The sequence below is a fragment of the Channa argus genome, chromosome 11 (assembly GCF_033026475.1).
Source record: "Channa argus isolate prfri chromosome 11, Channa argus male v1.0, whole genome shotgun sequence".
NCBI lineage: Eukaryota > Metazoa > Chordata > Actinopteri > Anabantiformes > Channidae > Channa > Channa argus.
In genome coordinates this window covers 26,207,979-26,226,061 of record NC_090207.1, presented here as the reverse complement: position 1 = coordinate 26,226,061, position 18,083 = coordinate 26,207,979, and the positions used below count along the sequence as shown (strand labels likewise).

The window sequence follows — 18,083 nt, the reverse complement described above, 5'->3', positions numbered from 1 at the left end:
ATATTGTAACAAAAATTTAATGTTGAGAAGAAGTGAATGAACAGTGATTACAAGGTAAAGGGGTCCGAGTACTGAATATTCTGAAGCCACTCTAGGTGGTGAGGTGTGCTGTGACCTCATGTGGTAGGGCCTTCTGCCAAGGACAATGTCAGAACACAATTGTAAAAACGTGGATGAATGAATGAATGAATGAATGAATGTTATCCTTGTGCAATTTTTTTTGATGGCCCAAAATCTGTCTACAGGACAATCAGCATAAAAACGCTACAATTTATTGCAGTGTTTTCTCTGAGCCAATTTCTAATATTTTTGGTAAAGCACAAGGCTGACACAGCAGAAAAGTTGACTAATATACAACTTTTATGTTAGCAAACATCAAAGAAAAAGCCAACTCTTCAATCTAAAATCGTATTTATTCTGCTACTGGAACTGTAAAGCAGAACGCAGAGAAAAAAAAAAAGCCATCATTCACAACAGAACAGAAGCTGAAGGGCAATTACATAACCATCCCTTCCATTCTCAGTCAGGGTTTTTATTTCCAGTATTTAATTTAGCACCTAGCCAAGGTAAAAGGCAAGCAATCCAATCAAGTTCTCTGTTAACCAGAAAAACAAAAAAAGTCAAAACTGCAACGTGGATATGGCCATGTTTACCACAAACAAAACCTATTATCCATTTAAAGTATATACAAATACTTTCATATATGAAAATGAAGAGACAAAACTACATTTAGGGCTGACAACTTCATTACTAACAAATATTTACCAGTTAAAGTTCTGAGTCTTTGTGCAATGCCTCATAGGTGTTTTATTTTAAATGTAGTCTAACATTGAGACATAATAATAGGACCACGGCATCAAACATCACTTGCATCGAGCATACTCAAAAAAAAAACAAACAAAAAAAACATTAAAGATTCCATTGGCCAAATTAGTGCTTCACAATAACAGTTCACACCTGAATGCAACTTTACAGATGAATGAAGGCATTGACGTTGGTCACTGCGGTTTTCTTGATCTGCAACACAGAGCAACCTTGTTCCGTTTTTTGATTCTATTTTTTCCACCTTCTCCCTCAGCTTAAAATCAAACAAACACAGGTAAGATGGGAGGAACAGCAGATTAAATAAGCCACTTCATTTAATACTTCTATTTAAGAAGCACATAAGGTAAAACAGCTTCATGTAGCACAGAGAGCTCTGAAATCTACAACTAAAACAGTACACAAATTGATGTTTGTGTAATACCAAGTGAGGCTGCAATAACAATGATACATCTGTAGCTTAAAAATAAAATAGTACACAGGAGAAAGAGCACAACATGTTAGTACATTTGTGTATGTAGATTACTTTAAATTAATGAACAAGTTTAGAAACTATCATAATCTTTCTTGTCTTTTTTGCCTTCACCCTCGAAGCTGTCTGTCCCATCACTGTTGTCTCTGCGACGCTTGCGGCTGTTGCGGATGTTGAAGCGAGCATTCATCTGCGGCAGAGGGTCCATACCCAAAACTTTATGGATCTGACGGAATGCCAGCAGCCTCAAAGCAAACTGTGGAGATACATCAAGCACATTTTAAAATAGTTACCAAACAACAAAATCTGCAATATGCACATTGCTTTTCAAAGCATTGTCAGCTATTTACATTGTTTACCAGCTGAAGCAACATCTCATTTCTTCATTTCTATAAAGTTTCAGCATTTCCCCTTTAATAGTACAATCATGGTGAGCCACCATGCTAACGAGCCCCCCTAAAAATCTAATCCTGTCCAATATACACCCATTTACAAATAATTTGCATTGGAAGCCTCTTTCAGGTGCCTTCATCTGCATTTCTGCTTCAATGAGTTTTGCTTCTAATGGTTTTGGTAAGAAAAGCGAACAAATTAAGGAACACATGAAAAAAGAGTGACCTGGGAATAGCACTTTGAATGGATTGCATGCATACAGTGTGGTTTATGGAAATGAGGTGTTATGCTCCATGATATTTCACCCAGGCTTCTCCAGGTAACAGTCATTTTTTAAAGACCTATTTTTTTTATATACTATATATTAACGACACTGAGTAATCGTCATACGCAATCTGTGCTATAATAACGTTTAAGTTTTCTTTTTCTGGACTGTTCCCTTTCAGGGGATACCACAGCGAATCCTCTGGCTTAATCTAACCCCATCCTCTTCACTTTTCTTCTCCCAACTACCTTCATGATTAATGCAAAAAGAAAAAACTGGCGAGTCCAGCGTTGTCGTACCACTTAAACACCTTTTATTTCATTCTAGCTGATAATCGTATTAAACACAACACACCTGACACTTTTCTCCACCCATTCCAACCCTGCTTGCTCCCTGCTCTCGGTACAGATCACAATGTCATCTGCAAACATCATAGTCCATGGAGATTCCTGTCTAACCTCATCTGTCAGACTGTCCATCACCAGAGCAAACAAGAAGGGGCTCAGAGCTGATCCTTGATGCAGACCCACCTCCACCTTGAACTCCTCTGTCACACCTACACCACCTCACCACAGCTCTCATACATGTCCTGCACCACTCTAACATACTTCTCTGCTGCTCCAGATCACCTCTACCTTCACCTTACGCCGCATCTCCCTGTACTCCTGTCCACTGTCTTCAGTCCTCTCAGTGTCCCACTTCTTCTTATCTAAACTCTTTCCCTGTATACACTCCTCACCAATCACCAAGTCTACTTGTCTACTTTTCTCTTTCCCGACAACACACCAAGTTAGCTCCAGTTGTCCTGTCATCTGGAAGCACCTCCTGACCACCCAGAGCCTGTTACAGCTCGTCCCTGAAAACTAAACATTTCTTTTTCAACTTCCACCACATCACCCTACCATTTCCGTTCTCTTTAGAAAGTCTACCACTATCTGTCCTTCTGTGTTCCTGTCCTGAAGACCAAACCTGCCCATCACATTCTCATCACCTCTGTTCCCTTCACCAATATGTAAATTAAAGTCTGCATCAACCATAACAACTTTTAAAGTAAACATGAGATTTCTCCATAATTCAAAATAATGTTAGTAAAATGTCAAATTTGACAAATAATTAACGTAAGCAGGGCACCATCCAATTTTTTATTTGTTCGAACTTCTACTGTTAGTTGGTTTTACTTGGCCTTTGCATTGAAATTACAAACCAAAAAGCTTGTGTTACATGATTAATAAACCATTTTACTGCGTGTATGCAAAACCATTCTCTTGCAATCGTGCCTAAAAACTTAATAGGAGAAACACTGAGTTTGATAATTTATGTATAATACAAGAGCTTGTACTTGGGCACTTGAAGTAATGTCTTCTCTCTGTTGTTCTCCCATAGGTGTCAGTGTATCCACAGGCTTCTTTTCACAAGGATCTATCAACCCTGGACCACCTATTAAAAGAAATCAAACTTCATTAGGTCACATTTCATTTGAGTTTTTTGCATCAATACACTGGAGGTCTAAAACTATTTGGCCAGTTTTGGCCAGTCCAAACATTTATCAGGATTTCACATTAAATACATCTTTTCACAAAGCTAAGCAATACTTGAAAGTTGATTCTTAGTAAGGCATAAATGAAAATTCTTGAAATGAGAACTCTTTCCTCTACTCGTCCTACAGTAGTGCAAATACCAAACAAACAAAAAAAAATAAAAAACCAAGACACACACCCACATAGTCATTCCACCACAAGATCAGAAAAGCATCGATGTTTAGATAGATTTCCCTGCAAATGCTAAACTTGTAACCATAGACTTGACATTTGTTTCATTTAAATTATACTTACAGTGCCTGAAGTCATGGATGGCATTTACTTTTTGATGAACACTTGTGAATTTAGATGTGCCTACGTCTACCGTTCTACTTTCCCATAACACCTGTGACACTCAAGGACATTAGTCAAGTTCATTTCCTCTGCAAATAACTCTTGGAAATTTATCAAGAGATTTTTTTGTCCCTTTTTTCCTCCAGGGCCAAAAAAGGCAATAAGAAAGACTCTGCATTGACCATGATTCATCAGCTTTTTGACCAGCAGAAATCTTTCTTCAAAGACTTATTGGAGAAACAAAAGAGAAAACTCCACTTTTCCTGGACTTTACTCATCTAAGGTTTGAAAGTATAACGAGAGATTCACTGCAGTTAAGAAATAGTCTACAGTCCTCATAAGGGAATCTAGATGACTTTTATAAAAAAGAGCTCTGAACATTCCATTCCATATACATTTTAAGTGAGATTGTCTCAGCTATTGAAGGGTAGTTGATGAACCATCATCTTTGAGGAAGAAATTGGGTCAGGGAAAAAAAAAAAAAAAAAAAAAAAAAAATCTTAAATTATACTGAGAACACAAACACAACTGATTTTTTTTTTCATCACTTTCTAGATGTGTTATTATCCTTTTTGTTGAGGATACCAATATCATATTGTCACATACAGATCCAAATATTTGGATAAAGAAAATACTAATGAGGAAATATAAGATTGTTTCACGTTATCAAGCTTTCAATAAACATCAAAGTCAGGCACATTCCCTAATAATTACAACAGGATAGTGGGAATCATAATAAGGTACTGGAGGAGTGCAGATTACCCAGGTTTCGTTAGAAATTAAATTGGAAAAAGCTTATTGACATCTTAAGAAAAAATGTTAAATAATTGTGAATCATCGGGAAACTATGTTAATCGGGTTTTGCAGACATTATTCATTATTGAACAATAACCAAGAATGCTGCACAACTTTGAAATCAAGCTGAATTTATTTAAATTCTTACAATAAAACGTTTAGAAGTGAAAACCTTTGCATTGCTGCAGTTCTGGTCTGTCAGCCTGACTATATGTGGATATTGACAACACCTCTCGGCATTTAAATAAGCTTTGAAATATAAAGTCAATAACAATTTCAGATCATTTGTTAGAAGCCTCTTGGTACAGGATATTGTGATATCATTTGACAGATACAGAATACTAAAGTGAATATTGCCAAAATCATTACTGCTAGAGATTTGTAAAAATAAGCCTTCAATACTTCGTTCACAATGTATCACTGGTTTGTTTCATTGATAATTTCTCTCCTTTTCTGTGAAAGCTTTGAATTATGATTAATAAACAATTTTTTTTGTTGTTTTAAACAGATGAATCCTCATTAACATAAGCCTGCAGCTTGCGACATCTTGCCATGTGGTTAAAAATGATAATAAAAACGGAAAATAAGCATTAAACGATACTTTCACAGCAATAGGTGGTTAGATTACAATGCAGTTTGTGGTCCACAGACAGAACTACATTTGTGTTAAGTCCAAACACTTACCAGGCAGTAAGATTCCAGAGGAAATACATTCAAATACACGCCTCAACGCATCACCTGGGCTGAGGGGGGCTGAGGCGCTACTGATGGCCTTCTCAACAAGCAGCTCCATGGCCTGAATTGAGTGAACAGTAAAAATTAATTAGTTGCCTGGGAAAACATGTGTGTTTTGGATTTGAAAACACAATTAAAGAGTAATTGGTTAAAAACCAAAGCTAAATAGTCCCACAAAAATACCATATTTGCACTAACATGTTTATGGTATCCCTACATGTTCATGATTAGTTAGGGCTGGGTGGTACATTGACTTTAAGATATATCCCAGTTGAAAATATAGTGACATAAGATGAGACAATACTGTTTACGTCAGTAGTTTTATGCCTTCCACAACCCCCTCTCCCCTCTTACAATCTGTGTGACACCTGCAACATCCCCCTCTGCTTGCACAGCTCTAGTCACTTGCATGTTCTCCTGCAACATGGAGAAGTACACTGAGCTGATCCTCGCACCTGATTTTGCCGGGTTGTATTCTCCTTAAGAATGCACATCTCAGTCATTCCGAAACAGAGCTTTTCATTCCAGGAATCTTAATAGCAATACATCCGTTTGGATTTTGGTTACTTTTCACAAGAGAACTTCTTCCTGCCTCTGTTCTTTGTTACATGTCTATCAAGGAGTTTAAAGAAAGTCTGCTTGTGCTCATAACTGCTTCTGACTTTGTCATACAACTACTAGGAATGATGTCAGTGGGGCACATAACATGCTTTTTCCTTTCATCCTCCTCCACTTACAACAGTTACAGAGATGGGTCACCCGCGTTGAACTTATGTGTCACCTCAACAGGGTCACATTAGCCACTATTTATTACTCTACATGTTTAGCTGGTGTGCCTTGCAGCCTGGGTAGCAGGGTTGCTGCTATGCAGAGCTACATCACATCTTTGTATTTACAACTGCATCTCTGAGATGAAGCTTTGTGACTAGTGGTATAAAAACCGTGGCTGTTTCTCCACATACATGTGTATAGAAAATAACAGCATTTTGGCCTCATGCTGATCAATGACTTTCCCTATTCACATGGACAGCAAGATGGCTACGGCTGTCTTGTTGTCCACCAACCACACATTGAATTCTCTAGATACTTGGGAAGTGGGCTATGTTGTTCATACCTCAAAAGTAGTTCCTAAAAAAGTTGTAATTTCAAGACCTAAATTAAAATTTACACTGGATTCTCTTTTAATAACCTCTTGTAATTGTCAAGCACCTGGTTCAGTCATGTGATACCAAACCCACAAGCTAGCTAAAATTAAAATCCAGGCAGAGTATCTAGTAATCCCCACAAAAGCAATGAAAACTGTTCTGTTTCCAACATTCTTTCTTTGTGAAGTGGGGTTTTCTGCAGTGACTACAACCCAAAAAAAGTTGAGTAGTACACTGGAAATGAACACATTTCGGGTGCCGAAATGTGTTCCACTAATGTACCACTAGATGGGACAGTGTTTTTACAGATTGACAGGCTCAGCGCTCCCAACGGTTTTCCTTTATTGGTCGGTGGTATTTTTATGCACTTCGTTTAGCTTAACACTTGTAACCCACCTACTGGACCTGGTTAAAATGCAGGCATTAAAAAAAAAAAAAAAAAACTAATCAAAAAGCTTCTAGTGCAAGTTCCTGTGTTTCAGACACCATCACAATTTTGCTTGACTATGTTTGGTTAACACCCTCTTTGGCACTAGAGGTTGCAGTCATTTCTTGTCAAGGACAACCTGGTGGCACAGTGCATAAAAACCTTTTAATGCTTAAATGTCATGCTAATATAACACTTACCCATCCTGGAAAGGGTGACCAGGTAGGCACTCGCTGACAGAGGTCTCGCAGGATTCTGATGATGATCACACAGGACTGAAGTCCATTGGCCCTAGCCTTTTAATGCAATAAAGTTAGGTTTATGAAGTGATCAACAGTGACAAAGAGATGGCCCAAACAAGTGAATGAGTTCTGTCATCGAGGTCCAAACACTACTGTGCTTAATGGAAGCTTGAGTTTGGTTTGACGTGCGAATGAGCCATTTCAAGTCTGCAATCAGCTGCCATTCCCAGTAGTCTTGTACCTCATAGTTAGTAAGGGAGTTCAAAGTTTGCAAGATGCACAAGAAATGAGGACTTTTCTTGTCATCTTCTAAACCCTGACCCCAGTTTTTTCCAGGTATCTCACAAACAGATACTTAAAAGTACAAGAGTCCACCTGAGGAGAGTATAGGGACTGAAAGAGCCAAGGAAATCTGCTTTACTTTGTCTGTGCTTCTGCTCAGGTAGCAGAATCACAGAAAACTACTCAGATATTCCTCTTTCCTCTCAATCCCCATTCTACCAAAAACATACAATAAAAACAATACAAATGCACACAACTTTGTGCAAGTTATTGTGCAGCCTTATGGAATCACGTGTGACTACAATGCAGTACTTTGTAAGTTAAAATGGCAATACAAGGATGCCAGATGTTTTCTAGAGTATTTGTTACCACATACGAGCTTTCAGATTAACTCAGATTTCTAATCAATGTGTACAATGGACATTAATCCGATCCTAGTAGTAATAAGCGGCATCCTTGAATATATATATATTTTTTGCTTTAAATATTAGTTTTTCTTGCTTTTTGAAAATGAAACCAAATGTGTAAAACACAAACAAATGGATAAACAAATAATGCATCTCATAAGGCTACAATAAGAAAGAAAAATGATGTTCCGAACCTGGAACCACTTAGCGTGGCGCAGAGCAGCCAGAGCGTCAAGGCATTTTTGCCTGTCCAAGACGTCCGCTGGGTCTTTCACCATACCCGAGGTTACATCTAAAAATGGATTTCAAGTGTCAAAATGGTGATGAGGAATGGGTGTTTGACCAGGTCAGCGAGGCTGGCAAAGAACAAACACATTGCCACACATACCAGTTTTTTTTTTTTTTTTCCCATAACCTACAATTGGTTGCTCATTCTTGAAAATTATTATTAAATTATTGGAAATTAAAAATCTGCCTACACAAGCCTAATAGTATCATTTCACATTGCCAAACTAAGTGAATATAAGCAGATTGACCGTGTACAACATGTTAAGCCATACTATTCTCCAAAGTGATATAAATTTACTGACTCAACACTGAAGACTAATGAATGGATGTATCTGGAAAGCAGGGATGCAACTAGTTTTCATGGGTTACTCTCAAATGTTTTGAAGCCAATACCATTTTATCAGGTAAGTGTCTTTGTATAGCTTATCGTAAACTTAGGCAGCACAACAGGGATTCAAATTGTACTGTACATTTTTCTTAACGCAAGCGTTGGGGCAAAGCTTGGTCCAGAGAGAAAGGAATGGCTAAAAGAGTGTGACCTGATAAAAACATGGCATGGCAATAGTAGGTGTGGCAAAGTTTTTGGGATGTGAGAAAACCTTGGTCAAAAATCCTTCCGAAGCTGTTGGGCCTTACTAAACCTCTGATGGGAGACAAAGTGCTGGATTTTTGTCATCTTCAAAGAGATAAGTCTTTGTGCTGGACTTTTAAATACAGCTACAAAAATAAAAAATAAAAATAAAATAGAGGAAGCAATGGGTGCTGAAGAAGAGAAAAAAACAAACATGAGAACTACCAGCAAACAAAAAGCGTTAGGATATCACTGCATGCATTCATCAGTAGGTTGGAATAAGACCGCAACAACATCATTCTATACCAAAGGCTATACTCAGGTCCAACTAAAGATTTATCTGTTGTAACCTTCTTACCTCAACTTCAAACGATACTCCCCTAAGAATCATTTATAATGGTCAGATTTCAAAATTATATGGCTCAGGGTTTATCTGCACCATTCTGTTGTAAATTGAAAAAGAGAAAAATGGTCCATCTTCAAATTATTGGTCATCTTTCCACTGCCAGTGAAAAAAAAAAAACTCAAAGGCTTTTAATTTAGCTCAATTAGGCTAATTATGTCCCGTTGAACCAAATTTCGAGACCTATAATTATGAGAGAAAATGTCAATCAACTCAGGGGAGCACTTCAGAGTAGGGGACCTCAGCATGGTGAACTTCTCACCAGTACACAAAGGAAGATTTGTTTCCTGTGGGACAAATAACATCCAATTCCCTTTGCCTTGGCCAAATCTTGATTTGAGACAGGGCTGAGAACGTTTTTGGCACAATTAACTTGAAATTAAGCTTGAGGAACACAAGTGCCTCCTGCTGTCCATTTGTTCATCTTCTGCTGATATTGCTTTATGTGCTTTTGAAAATATACAGCAATGCATCTCTCCCACTGATTGTAGCTAACAATAAAATGAAAATGAAACAGAATCTACTGGAACACAGGAAACAAAATAGAATCTCACCTGGGAATAACTAGACTTAACACAATGCAAACACTGATCATGCTTTGTTTAAAGGATAAAGATAGCATTTGAGAGGTAAGAGTTACAGAGCAAAAAGCATGAGAGCATTACTGCTGGCACTTGCCATTTCCCTTTTTTCCTCCCCATTTCTACGCAGACCAATGAAATCTAAACAATAAATTGATGCATATCGAGCTATCCTGCGAACCCTGAAATAAAGAGATCACAAGTGACATTATTTAATATGTTAAGCTTGCACTTTCTTAGTTTACCTTGTCATTTTAGATTTCAGAACCCCAAATACATTAAGTGTCAGCTGCCTAGACATGCCTAGAAACCCAACAAAACAATCAGTGGAGTGCCAGCAGGACAGTGCTCTTCAGGGTATCAACCAACATATCGAAATTGATTCTATAAAGAGAAAGACGAGAAAAGAGGTGCAATGGGAAAGACTTTGGTGGGTTTCCCAACCTCCATCCCGGCCATTTTCCTCTCGGATGACAGGTGAAGTCAGTGTGATTGTCACTTGCATCTTTGGCTCGGTACAGGATGTCAGAATGATGGCTGCTTCCTGGATAGATCCTTTGACCTCATATTTTTCTGGTGTTACCATCTGGAAAAATGGTGTAGATGCAAATACATTAACATTATAAAAAGAGAATGCAGCAAAACTCACACATATATATATGTGTGTGTGTTAAGAGGGTATATTGTTGTGCTAGGCTCGGTGTGTAAGCCATTTCATTCACACCAATCATGTACAACTAAATCCAAGGTAAAGAAGTTTGTTGAAAGAATGAGATCGGTGCTTTGGCCATTAAAGAAATGAATATTAGAAAAACAGTACTGTTAGTTGCTTGGGGAGGTGCTCCACAATGCGGGTGAGGAGGCTCTTGGTGGGCTTCTCAGAGCAAAGCAGGACTAGGTTCACATTTTTGTCCCCTCGAAGAAGCAAGCCTTTCGCCAGGACGCCGACCCTCATTACTCCCTTCAGGGCCCTGCACAGTTCCAGGAAAAATGTGAATGAGAAAGAAATGGGAAAATGAATAAATTAATGGATGACATTAAACTACAGACTGAGATAAACCATGCATGCAAGCATACACACGCACATTTTTCTATTCATTAATTTAGCCAAACCTCTGCATCCATCTAAAGCCTTGACACACTGCTGACTAGTTTTAATATGTGTAAGTGCATGTACCTGTCTTTACAAGGTTCTTTCTTTTCTTTGTCCTCTTCCTTAGACTTGTCTTGGTCTGTAATTATGTCTGAGACCAGTTTGAGGGCACGTTCTGTGATTGACACAATCTTCTGGATAGACTGAAGCTCATCTTCTGAGGGGTAGATGGCTGCATGCTTTGTCATGACGTAGCGATCGTCTGATGAATCAGGGCGACGTGGGGGCTGAAAAGCGGAAGGGTGTTCACAAGTCAATTTTGGCTGGATTATAAAGTGTCAACATTTTCCAAAGAAATTAATTCAGTAACACCCTCAAGTCTTACTGATCTTTCATTTATAATAATTTCAGCTTCTGTTTAACACAAGCACCATGCAAATTTAAACCTAGAGTACTTTAAAAATAAACCTATTCAGAGCTGTTATTTGTTCCTAAGTGCTATGAGCAATGCAACACCATGGAACTGAACAAACCAAATGTTAAAATTAGTCACTGACTTTTAAGCTTCAAGGAGTGATTTTTTTCAGAGACAGTGCTTCTATGTTTTACTTGTACACTGTATGGTGTGTTCCTTCTGTCATATTTTATATTATATTGTCAAGGGGATAAAAAGTAAAGCTGTTCAAACCATGTACAACATAACATGAAGTACCATATCATGGAAATAGAAACATGACAGTACATTTATGCTGCAAACTGAATTTGGTGACATTTTTTCTCCTAGTCAGTGAATGCTGAATGTGTATTTTTATATTTATACTTCTAATCTTTTCTTCAAAGGTCAAAGTAAATTAATCAATTCAAAATTATTCATCAGGTAAATAAATCGATTGAAAATAGCAATTTTTTGGTGGCAAAAGTATTACATAGTCACACAGCTTGTTACACTCATTTTAGCAAAATAAGCTGAAAATAGCAGCTTATTAATAGGTTACTATTATTAACAGTTCATTCTAAATAATTATAGATATGCCAGTTACTTATATTTTTGTCAACTCGGAAACTGAGAAAGACCAGCTTTAGCTAGAGACACATTTAAAGAAAGCATCTAATAGCGACTTCTCACAGGTCACTCGAGTTGAGGAAATTATTTAGGTATAAAAAATTATTAGATTAGTCAGTGTTGTTTCTGCAGATAAAGAACCTAGTATCTGTAGTCCAAAAATAATACACTGATACAATACTCAAACTGCATGGACAAAATTCAAGCCCTACCACAGGACCCTGGGGCTGCATGCCAGGCATGCCAGGCCGTACTCCAAGAAGACCAGGTGGGCCAGGGGGACCCTGTGGATACCCTCCATCTGGCATACGACGTCGTTCATCCCAGTGGTGTTGCTCCTCCTCCATACGTCTCCAGTACATGTCTTCTTCATAACGCCTGCAAAACATAAACCACAGCTTGTCACCCTCCCACACACTACATTTACTTTCTACAGGTAGCTAACAAACTCAAAGATCAACAGGGTTCGGCTTGTCGCTTCGGGGGTTGCCACAGCGAAATGTGTTCCTCGCGTTGATTTGAGTTTTACACCAGATGCCCTGCCTGCCACAACCCTCCCATTTTATCTGTGTTCTAGACCGGGGCCACATCTGGTGGGGTGAGCTTTGAACCCACGACACTCTGCATCCCAACCCAATGCTCTACCAAGTTTCTCAGCTGTTTTTCCAGTATTATTATGAAAAATTATAGCAAATCAAGCATTAACTCTCCATGTTTGGACAACTTTTGTACTAGAATGAATAACTTTCCTGTTGTTCTAGCTCATAGTAGCTCTACAATTGCTAAGTTGAACTTAAATGGACTTTGTCCAAAAGGATTCCTCAGTTACAAATAAAAAAAACTGTTCATGCTTTTCAAATGTGTGTGTCCACCAGGTTTCTAGTGGCAGATGTACAATTGTCCACAGGCAGCTCAGAAATTTATGTCTGTGTTGAACGTAAACACAGGGAGTTTCCTTACTTCATTTGCCCGACAAAAACTCGGCGATAATCATGCGCTTTAAAATGCCAAAAAAAGAAGTGATTGAACCCTCTGGAAAGACCTGATGGCACCCTCCGGCACATGGCGCCCACCGAGACAGAAGTGTTTGCTCGCTCGGCGCTCAAATGTCGAATTTTTCCGTCTTTTTTGCGTGTTTTTGTTTTTTCTGCAGTGCACAAATGCCATGCACTGCTAACATACAGACATTACTGGACATCGCCAACTCGCAACATCTTGACCTTACTAGTTTTATTCCGCTGGAGCTACAACTCATTGTTCACTCCCAGAGTCACCACCGAAACCACCCCACGAAAGACCGGGCTTGAGTGAGTTAGCTGACCCCAGGAGAGCACTTCGGAGAGCGAGGCAAGAAGGGAGGGCTCCATGCTAGGGTAAAAGCTCACGCTAGCCGACCACCGCTACCTAGCCTCCTGCTAGCAAATGTGCGGTCTCTGGAAAACAAACTGGAGAAAGCTACGAGCCAGGATTACAACTCAACGGGAAATCAGATAGTGCTGCGCCCTGATTTCCACCGAGACCTGGCTCTAAGACAAAGTCCCAGAGGACACCATTCAGCTACAGACTCACTCTGTTCACCGAGGCGATCGAACAGCCGCGTCCGGTAAGGCTAAAGGGGAAGGTGTGTGTTTGTATATCTAGACACCACGAGTTGTTTACAGACGGTTGATGAGCACTGTTCGCCAGATGTGGAGTTTTTATTGTTTAAGTGCCGTCCTTATTATCTACCGAGGGAATTTACTGCAGTGTTTTTGGCCGCTGTTTACATCCCCCCCACGAGCTAACTCCACGGCAGCACTCAACAAACTCCATGACGTCATCAGCGCGTTAGAAACGGCTCATCCTGACGCTGTTTTTATTGTTGCTGGCGACTTCAACCAGTGTAGTTTACGGACTGTACTCCCTAAATGCCACCGGCATGTGGACATTCCCACCCGTGATAAAAACACACGTGGTGCATACAGGGCTGCACCCCGCCCCCACTTCGGACACTCACATCTCTTTGTTCCTGTACCCTGCTTACAGACAAAGACTGAAACAAACACACCCTTACACCAAACAGGTTAAACTCTGGACCCCAGAGACCGAGAGCAACCCAGCAGGACTGTTTTGCTCTGACAGACTGGGATGTGTTTAAAGCTGCAGCTACTCTGGAGGACTCTTCCATCAGCGTACAGGATTATGTATGTGACTGGGTACTTCAGCACTTGTGTCGATAACATCGTGCCCACCATACAAATCAGGAAGTTTCCAAACCAGAAGCCCTGGATAAGCAGTGAGGGACGTCACATGCTGCGTGCTCGCTCTCTTGCATTTAGACCAGGCAACGAGAGAGTACAAAGCTGTGAAGTATGGACTGAGAAAAGCCATCACAGCGGCCAAGAGGCAGTACAGAGAGAAGCTGGACAGATTCTATTCTACTGCTGACTCGGGGCGGATGTGGCAAGGCCTGCAGCACATCACAGACTACAGGACCACCATCAACAACATCTCAACAGGCAGCCTGCCGGACAACCACAACACATTCTACACCCTCTTTGCAACTACACTGCAGAGAAGGGGCTCACACACACCTGGACGACCCAATCCCCCTCCCCTCCACCAACCGTCTCAACAGCCCAGGTATACAAAGCTCTGAGGAAGATCAACCCCCGCAAAGCAGCAGGACCAGACAACATTCCTGGGTGGGCCTTCAGAGCATGTGCTAATGAGCTGGCTGATGTTCTCACCTCCATCTTCAACCTCTCCCTCAGCCAGTGCACCGTTCCTTTGTGCTTTAAGACCAAGACCATTGTCCCCCTGCCTGAGAAGGGCCCACCCACCTGTTCCGAGAGAGTTGTGCTGGCCCACATTCAGAGCAGCATACCAGACACTGACAGGCCTCAGTCCGTCAGGATTGATAAAAGGACTTCAGCCAGTATCAGCACAAACATTGGCACTCCACAGGGTTGTCTACTCGGCCCCATCCTCTACACCCTGTTCACCTATGACTGACAAGGAAGCATCCTGAAATTCGCTGACTACACCGCAGTGATAGGATGCATCGCTGGCGGTGACAAGGCAGCCTACAGGAGGGATGTGGCCAGTCTGGTGTTATGGTGTGTAGACTACAACCTCACCCTCAACACGGACAAGACGAAGGACATGATAGTGGACATGAGAAAGGAGAGGAGAACGCATCAGCCACTGTTCATCCGGGAGCTTGAAGTGGAGAAGGTAAGCAACTTTAAATACCTGGGTGTCAACATCAGTGAGGACCTCACTTGGACACCTCACATCACACAGCTGGTCAAGAAGGCAAACAGCAGCTGTATTTTCTGAGGAGGCTGAGGAAGTTTTGCATTTTGCCTAAGATCCTCAGCAACTTCTACAGCTGCGTCATCGAGTGTCCTGACCAACTGCATCACTGTGTGGTACAGCAGCACCGCTGTCATGGACGACAAACGCCTGCAGAGAGTGGTGAAGACTGCACAGAACCAGGACTCCACTGCCCTCTCTGTGGAGCAGCTACCACCGCAGAGTCCACAGGAGAGCTGCGTCCATCCTCAAAGACCCCTCCCACCCCCAGCATGGACTGTTCACACGTCTACCCTCAGAACGGAGGTACAGAAGTATGAAATACAGGACTTCAACAACTCTTTCTTCCCCTCTGCCATCAAACTCCTGAACAACTGATAGGAGTTTGCAATCATGGACATAACTGTTTACATTGATTTACATTTTTGCATAGTCATTATTTCAGAACTGCACAACCTCAATGAGAACAGCACTACCTCACTTTTATTCCCTTTATTCCTCTTATGTTTATGCTCTTATTTTACTTTTTTCCATTTTTAATTTACTTTACTGTAAGACATTTATTGTGGACGGCAAAGTAAGAATTTCATTGTGGAGGGACACATGCTTTCTGTCTGTGCATATGACAATAAACACTTTGAATCTTGAATGTTCTGCATTTGAGGGTTTGATGGCCACGGTATACGCTCCATAGCATAACTGTTTCTGAGGCAATATTTTAACAGTCTAATATTGTGCTACATCATCCCCGAACATACATACATTCATAAATAAATAAATCCTTAAACATACCGCATTTCCATTCTCCATCTCTCCTCTTCCTCTCTTCTTCTCCAGTACTCCTCTTTTTGCATCTGCTTTCTCATCTTCTCTTCCTGAATCTTTCGGGCTCGGATGCTAGGCTTTACCTCTACCTGCAAATCTGGGTTCACCTTTTTCTACAAAACATGTTTGGGGGGGGGGCAACAACAACAACAAACAAAAAACTTTAATATGTACAGTAGATCTATGCGAGTAAAGCTCTCTTCAAATAGACAATGCAAGAGCAAATAGGAATCAAAAAGGTTTTTGATTACTGTCAATCACCAAGCTTGTTGTTAATGCTTTAGAGTCATCCCTGGCAATAAGTTCGACTAGAACTCATTCCTCAGAGTAGAACCCTTTAAGATAAGCTTCTTACTCTCCTCTGAGAACAAACAGCTGCAAAAATGGTATGTGCAAGACATGTTAGCTACAAACCTTGTATTGCAGGCGATGCCTACGGCCTTTTAAATGCATTTCCTTAGCATTTGGATCATTAAAACTACATTCACACAGCTTGCAGTGGAAGCGGATGACTTTGCCTTCATCATTTCGGACCTAACAATTAAACACAAATAAATGAGAAATTTCACAAATTACACTTAGGACTTAAAATGCATTTCTGCTCTACGATTGCAAGTTTGCTTTAGACCAAGTATAGGTCTGTCAGCTTACTTCCTCAACATAGTCGTGACCAACAGGCTGGACATCATTCTGCAGTGCAGCCAGGGCTGATGTAGACAGAGAATCTGGAGCTTCAGTCTTCGTATCCTGACCACCTGAACAGGGCGTTGCAGGCTTAGAAGGCTCCACTTTGGACTCCACTCTGGCCTCTTCCATCTTGGCTGTGGTTTGCAATTTATTTCCACCTGCATTTAAGAAAATACCATGTTTAACCCATTAAGAACAGATGCAGCATTTGAGCGTATTTAACTTTAAGACTGGAGAATATTTGTATGCTTCTACTTTTAAAAACTGGCATTTGTGTGCCTTTTAGACAATATCTTTTTAAGTCTTGTGAACAATAAAATGTGATTAACTGTGAATAAACTGTGATTTGCTGAAATACAGTTGGGAAATGCAAAATGCAGTGTGGGAAATGTAGTTTGTTTGAACTGAAAATCAGGAACTCCCTTTATGAGAATGGTAAAGGCTGAGCTGCCTTAAGATGCAACACCATTCCAGGTATTTTTGAAACTAAGAAATAAGTGAAACCAGGCAGCGTAGAGCTTTTTCGGAAAGCTTTCCCCGAAGCCATGACAATGGACCCAATTATAATAATCTACACTACTACTGGTACTAACTACCTCCACCAGAAATGTATAAATTTGTCGTTTTTCGGTTTGATTAAAAAAGACGAAGCCAAATGTTTATGTTTCCTTATTCTATCTGCTATAGAGACTACAAACAACCCCATAAGTTGTAGACAGCATTTTGGAGGTTGTCTTACATCTTAATGCGTTAATAAAAGAATATTTATTTGACATTAGAAGCATAACAACCTACTTGTATGCAAAATAATTCCATAATGTGCAGCTAAAACTTTTAAATGGACACAGCTAACAACTAATCTTAGGACTGACTAAAAACAATATTTTAATAACTATTAAATCCTAGTAAGATGTCCAAAACAGCAATTTACAAATTCAAACTGACATTTAGAATCAATGACAATGATAATCAGTGTTTTATCCTGCTTCTTAAACACTTCCCAAATTTGCAACTTTGTTCACTGCTTTGTTCAGCACAGTGAAATTAACTTTTACAGATGAGTAGACAGCTTGTGGCTAGGCAAAATAAAAGTAATAAAAATAAAACAGCATATCCCAACTCTTGTTAAACAAGAGTCAGACAGCAGTGCAATTTGTGGCATTATCCACACACTTTCTTGCGTGGTTTCTGCATGTCTAGGGAATTTAAAAGGTTGGCAACGAGGGAATTGACTTGGGCCTAATCATCGGATGGCTGTAGCTCAGTTGGTAAGGCTGTCCTTAGGGTCAGTAGTTCCACTCCAGGTTTCTCCCGTCTTTGCACAAGACCCTGAACCCCAAGTAAGCAGCTGCTGTTGTCACTGTGCGAGTGTGTGTGTATGGGTGAATGAGAAAATTTGAATTTAAAAAGTGCTATATA

At 40.1% G+C, this 18,083-nt stretch overlaps 1 protein-coding gene across 4 annotated transcripts in view; it reads right to left on the bottom strand.

Moving 5' to 3' along the window:
• Nucleotides 1-394: 394 nt before the first annotated feature.
• zfr (zinc finger RNA binding protein) overlaps nucleotides 395-18,083 on the bottom strand; it is a 28,788-nt gene continuing 11,099 nt past the window's right edge. For 2 of the 4 annotated variants that reach the window (XM_067520782.1, XM_067520783.1), the window contains exons 9-20: nucleotides 16,629-16,822; nucleotides 16,392-16,511; nucleotides 15,945-16,090; nucleotides 12,068-12,233; nucleotides 10,877-11,079; nucleotides 10,520-10,670; nucleotides 10,144-10,285; nucleotides 8,051-8,148; nucleotides 7,126-7,221; nucleotides 5,303-5,414; nucleotides 3,292-3,389; nucleotides 395-1,550 (exon numbers count right to left, since the gene is read on the bottom strand). In XM_067520782.1, the coding sequence (XP_067376883.1) occupies nucleotides 1,368-1,550; nucleotides 3,292-3,389; nucleotides 5,303-5,414; nucleotides 7,126-7,221; nucleotides 8,051-8,148; nucleotides 10,144-10,285; nucleotides 10,520-10,670; nucleotides 10,877-11,079; nucleotides 12,068-12,233; nucleotides 15,945-16,090; nucleotides 16,392-16,511; nucleotides 16,629-16,822 (1,709 nt within the window). In that variant the 3' untranslated portion in view covers nucleotides 395-1,367. The other 2 variants (XR_010915525.1, XM_067520784.1) reach the window with 2 other exon arrangements.